Source organism: Babylonia areolata, chromosome 35, assembly GCF_041734735.1.
Source record: "Babylonia areolata isolate BAREFJ2019XMU chromosome 35, ASM4173473v1, whole genome shotgun sequence".
NCBI classification, from domain to species: Eukaryota; Metazoa; Mollusca; class Gastropoda; order Neogastropoda; family Buccinidae; genus Babylonia; species Babylonia areolata.
In genome coordinates this window covers 21,225,824-21,232,048 of record NC_134910.1, presented here as the reverse complement: position 1 = coordinate 21,232,048, position 6,225 = coordinate 21,225,824, and the positions used below count along the sequence as shown (strand labels likewise).

General features: G+C 41.5%; 1 protein-coding gene across 1 annotated transcript in view; it reads left to right on the top strand.

The window, feature by feature from the left end:
• LOC143278012 (cytochrome P450 1A5-like) overlaps window positions 1-6,225 on the top strand; it is a 43,209-nt gene that overhangs the window by 982 nt on the left and 36,002 nt on the right. The window contains exons 2-3 of the mRNA XM_076583024.1: window positions 297-554; window positions 1,085-1,249. Of these exons, the coding sequence (XP_076439139.1) occupies window positions 297-554; window positions 1,085-1,249 (423 nt within the window). The remainder of the gene's footprint in view (window positions 1-296; window positions 555-1,084; window positions 1,250-6,225) is intronic.

Here is a 6,225-nt window from a genome sequence, read left to right as displayed (position 1 = left end):
TTTATTGTACCTTGGGATTGTACAATATGGTACGATACCAAATTCCACTGGCATGTTGCCATCTCGTCAGACAGAACTATATTTTTTCTTATTTTTATTGCTGTGTTACAGTTTTGGATAGTTTGCATCAGAGAGCAATTAAATGCATGGGTCAATGTCCACACTATTTTGTGATGCCTGCGGGCTTAAAAGAAGTCCTAGCACTCAGATATGGTGCAGCGTATTCGGATTTGTCCGAACGCAGTGACGCCTCCTTTGAGAAACTGAGACTGAAACTCAGTGTCTGTGCTCCACAGGCTGTCCTGTCCAGTCATGATCATCGCTGTTTCCCTCCTCCTCCTCTCCGCCGTCTTCGGGCTTTTCTTCGTCATCAAAAACCGATCTTCGCGGCGTCCGTTTCCGCCCGGCCCCAGGGGGCTGAGCGCTACACGAGCCATGCTACGTGCCGCCGAGAGCGGAACTCTTCATCTGGAGGCAGAGAAGTGGGCTGCACAGTATGGCGACATCGTCATGTGCTCGACGCCCAATCAGAAAATTGTGTTTCTGAACTCCAGGTGAGTCGAGAGTGAGTGAGTGTGTGTGTGTGTCCGTCTGTCTTGAATTGGCTAGTATGTTCCTGGCTAAATCTATTCGCCCTCGTAAATATATAATCTATCTTGAATTGGCTGGCATGTTCCTTGCTTGTCTATTCACCCTCATTGATAAAAAATCTATCTTGAATTTTATTGAGGAACATCTAACTAGCTTATCTCTTCGCTCTCGTATATAACGAATCTGTCTTGATGATTTTATTGACCAGCATGTTCCTGGCTTATCTAATTGCCCTCATAAATAACAAGCCTATCTTGAATTTATTAGCATGCTCCTGGCTTCTTTATTCACCCTCATGAATGAAGAATCTGTCTTGAATTCACTAGCGAGTTCCTTGCTTATCTCTCACCCTCGTAAAAAAGAAAAAAAAAGTTCCTTTCTTATTATTAGCCTCGTAGATAGATAAAGAGTTTATCTTGACTAGCATGTTCCTTGCTTTTCAGTTTCCCCGGTAAACAAAGTGTATAGAATTTTGACTTGACTTATTCTGTAGTCGTGCAATTCGCGAGGCGTTTACGGCCAGAGAGCTGGAACAGGTCATCAACGACCGGCCCCAGTTGTTCACCAGCACGGTCATCACGAATCATGACATTGTCATGGCATCGCCCAGTGACGCCAACTGGAGCAAACTCAGGAAGCTCTTCCACTCCTCCATACGGTATGTTGCTTTTGGTGTTGAGACACACGCACCTACCTACACACACTCATGCACACATGTGCGCACACGCGTACACTAACACACACACACACATACGCGCGCGCGCACATACACACGAACACACGCACTAACACGCACACACACACACACACACACACATATACACAAGGCTCAAATGGTTTGATGACCTAAAGAACTTGATGATGTCGCCAAGTGGAAAACACACTTCCTCCTTTCCCTGCACACATTCACGCTTTTCACCACATTATCCTGCACTTCACAAGGAATACAATACCCCCCCCCCCCTCCTCTCTCTCTCTCACTCTCTCTCTCTCTCTCTCTCTCTCTCAGAGTGATGGCCTCAAGGTAACGCGTCCGCCTAGGAAGCCAGAGAATCTGAGCGCGCTGGTTCGAATCACGGCTCAGCCGCCGATATTTTCTTCCCCTCCACTAGACCTTGAGTGGTGATCTTGGCGCTATTGATTCGGATGAGACGATAAACCGAAGTTCCGGGTGCAGCATGCACTTAGCGCACGTAAAAGAACCCACGGCAGCAAAAGGGTTGTTTCTGGCAAAATTCTGAAGGAAAATCCACTTCAATAGGAAAAACAAATAAAACTGCACGCAGGAAAAAATACAAAAAAATGGGTGGCTCTGTAGTATAGCGACGCGCTCTCCTTGGGGAGAGTAGCCCGAATTTCACCCAGAGAAATCTGTTGTGGTAAAAAGAAATACAAATACAAATAATATATATATATATATATATATATATATATATATATATATATATATATTTATATATATGTGTGTGTGTGTGTATGTGCACAATCTTAGAGATCTGCTGAGGATCGTATTTATGTAAATCGAAGCCACGTAAAAGCATAGGCCTAATTTCTGTTGCAAACAATTTGAAGACAAGCAATGCAGTAACCTTTCCAAGTGTCATGGTTTTTTATATTTCAAGAATTCCAGCTTTTGCTTTGCTTGTATGTTTATTCAGAGAGAAAGAGAATGAAAGTTGAGTGCTGAGCCAAATTCCTAGGTAATTGTAAACCTTAACAATTTTTGTCACCGTAGCTTTGTAAAACCATCTTTCTCTACCACTACTGTACCCACTCGTTAATAAATAGGGGAAACAGTAGTGGGCTGGTCATTTCCCCATGTCCGAGTCCTTTTTGACAAAAAAAGAAAATCTGACAGTCCCAACCCGTCACCACGTTCTGACTCGGTATTTTACCGTTTGGTACATGCTTTAAATTGCATAGAACATTCTCCCACTTAAGCCATGCTTCAAAAGTACAGGCAAAAGTCGTTTCTGTCGAATGCTTTCTTGAAGTCAATGAAGGCAACATAAAGTTGCTTGTTTTGTGCCAAGTATTTCTGATTGACTGCACAGAGTGTAAAGATGTGATGTATTGTAGAGTGATCCTTCCTGAAACCCACTTGTTCTTCTGATATACTTCCATTTTCTTCAGTCCATGTGGCAAGACACTTGTTAAGAATATAACTACATACAAACATTTAAAAGGGAAATCCCACGATAGGTATTTGGGTCGACTGTTTTTACCTTTCTTGTAAATTGGTTGAATAATTGCTTCTGACCAAGATTCTTGGTATTGCCCATCACTAAAAGCTTGGTCAAATAAACGTACTAGAAAAGGTGCTAAACTATTTGCAGAGTAGATAAATACTTAAGGAATTAAAGTATCAGGGCCACCAGCTTCATCTGTCTGATTATCTCTGTTCAACTGCAAATTGATATAGTCATCATAATCACATCCATCGCAGATAATTTCTTTTTTCTGATCCATGGTAGTCATGGCATCAAATACTGTAGCAGAGTACTTTAGCCATTCTTCCTTTGAGATATTTCCATTAATACTTTTCCTTGATGATATCAACTTTATGGTTATCCAAACCGATTTTGAATCATCGATACTATCAATTATCTTATTTTTCATGTCATTTTCATACATAGTGGATTTTGATTTCAGCAACTGATTATACTCATGTCGCTTTAAAAGGAAAATTATGCACACACACAACAACAACAACAACCACACACACACACACACACACGAACGCACGAATTAACAAACACGTGATTCGTTCGCACCCCCCCGCCCCCCACTTCCCCTCCACATCCGCCCCCCCACGCCCCCCCCCCCCCCCACACACACACACAGAGTAACTGTGCCTGAAAAAACTGAAGACAAGGAAGAAACAGGGGAGGGAGGCTATCTTGTGAAGAGGTAGGTTTTAAGGCCAGACTTGATCCGAAGCCGATTGTGGAGAGCGAAATGGAGTGTAGAGGTGAAGGCAGCCACAAAGATAGGAAGGGGCAGATTTGTGAATACATTTATAACATAGAGTGCTGATATTGTACTTCATTCTGTGTGAGAGAGGGAGCCAATGGAGATGTTGCAAAAGAGGAGTGGTGTGCTCAGATCTTTTCTTTCTGAGGACGAGTCGAGTAGCAGAGTTTTGTATGCGCTGAAAGGACTGAATGGATGAAGTAGGCAAACCAGACAATAGAGAATTACAGTAGTCAAGGCCAGAGAGAATGAGAGAAACGACAAGTCTATATGATGCGTTGGTGGACAGATTTTTGCGAATGGAACTGATGCGTCGCAACTGACAGAAGCAGGATTGACATGTCTGACTGATAAATTTTTGCACAGACAGTGTGTTGTCAAGGACAACGCCGAGATTTTTGACTGAGCTGGAAAGTGGGATGGATGTACTGCCAAGTTTGATTTTGTGAGTATGGCTGCCTACCTGGCAGGGTAAATAAACAAAACGTTTACATACATAAAAATTTTACATGTCTGTCTGAGTGTGTGTGTGTGCATGCCTGAAATCTGTCTGAATGACACAGGAAACGAATGATGAGCGCCCAATTGCAGCCGTCAGTTGGCTCTACCCAGGTAGGCAGCCTGTTGTGGAAATGACTCTGTGTTTGTAAAGTGCTTTGAGCTTGGTCTTTGACCGAGGACAGGCGCTATATAAATATCCATGTAAGCCCACGATTTCTCGCAATCCTGATTCAACTCTCTACATAAATGTGATAGAAAAAAGATGTTTCAAAATGCTTTATCCTGACGTAAGAAGCGTGAAAACTGGACCAAATAGTTTTGATGTTTGTTGTGATGCAACCTTTTCTGTCACATTTATTTAGAATGTTCTTCATTTCATGCTTGTTTATTTGTTCATCTGTTTGTGTCAGCATCCTTTTGTATGTAAGATTGCACTGAAAATAGATTATTGGTCTCATAGAAGACACTTGGAACATGAAAGTATCTTAAAAAAAAAAAATAAAAAAAAGAGAGAGAGAGAGAGAAAGAAAAGAACAAATCAACCAACCAAGAAAAACACAAAAGGAAACACACACACACACACACACACACACACACACACACACACACACTCATACACTTAAACTTTTTTAAACCAGTACTCATCACCTTCACAGTCTATTGTTGATATCTTCGCCAACGCCACTGTCATGATCATGATTGTCATTGTCATCGTCCCCAGTTTCTAGTTTCTTTTTCTCTCTGTCATTTCCCCCTTAGATTTGCGTTGGGAAAAGACAAGAACCCAACTCTGATGAGAAAGGAAATATTTTTGATCAAAATAAGGGGTGGAAGCAGATATAAATGCATATAGGAGTGGAGTGATGGCCTAGAGGTAACACATCCGCCTAGGAAGCGAGAGAATCTGAGCGCGCTGGTTCGAATCACGGCTCAGCCGCCAATATTTTCTCCCCCTCCACTAGACCTTGAGAGGTGGTCTGGATGCTAGTCATTCGGATGAGACGATAAACCCGTGTGCAGCATGCACTTAGCGCACGTAAAAGAACCAACGGCAACAAAAGGGTTGTTCCTGGCAAAATTCTGTAGAAAAATCCACGTTGATAGCAAAAACAAATAAAACTGCTCGCAGGAAAAAATACAAAAAATGGGTGGCGCTGTAGTATAGCGACGTGCTCTCCCAGGGGAGAGCAGCCCGAATTTCACACAGAGAAATCTGTTGTGATAAAAAGAAATAAATACAAATGCAAATACATATAAAGTTTGTGGTGAATTCATGTGCAAGAGATTTGTACTTTTTACCTAGGGGAAAAAACAAAGGTAATGTTGTGTCAAGTAGTATAAGAGATGGGGGTTCTATATACAACTTTTTTGGGCGTATTAGCTTGTGTTAAGGCCCTCAAGCATAAAAAAAATTTAACCAAAACCTGTGTATATTGGAGTAATATGACCCTCAAGCATAAAAAAAAATATATAGTTAAAACAAGTTATATGTGTATGGAGAGCCAAATCACAAGATAAAAAAAAAAATATGATGGTTGGATATGTGTATGGGGGGAGCGAAACGGTCATGGGGGTTCTATATACAACCGACCCCAGCCCAAAACCGCGCAATACCGCCCTCAAGCATAAAAACGAAAAACCGGCTTATAAAGGTGTATGGAGAGCCAAATGGTCCTTAAAGAGAGGAGGTTGGATCAACCGTTCACATAGTTTGCTTTTTTTGGATGGTTTACCATCTTGAATATCAAATAGATTTTTCTTTAACAACTGAGTTTTGTGTTTCGATTTTATGTCTGTTTTCATTGCATTGAATTTTTCAACTTCAGCCAGAATGAGACTAAATTCTTCATCGCTTATTTTATCATCTTCTAATGCTTTTGAAATAAGATCATTTATAGTGTTCAGTTTTGACTCGGCCAACACGCGAATCTCGTTGTGCTTCATAGCTTGTGACATTAATTTTTTATGAATAAATTTACAAGTTAAACCAACCACACCAAGGAGACCAGCTCCCACTTCTATTCCAATAGCTACGGGAGCAGCGGCGACACTCAACAGTAATCCAACACCCGATGCCCCAAGGGCGATACTAAGAGTTGTCAGCGTTGTATCCGCGGCTGTAGCGATATTTACACCGCGTTTATATTTTTTATAAAATAA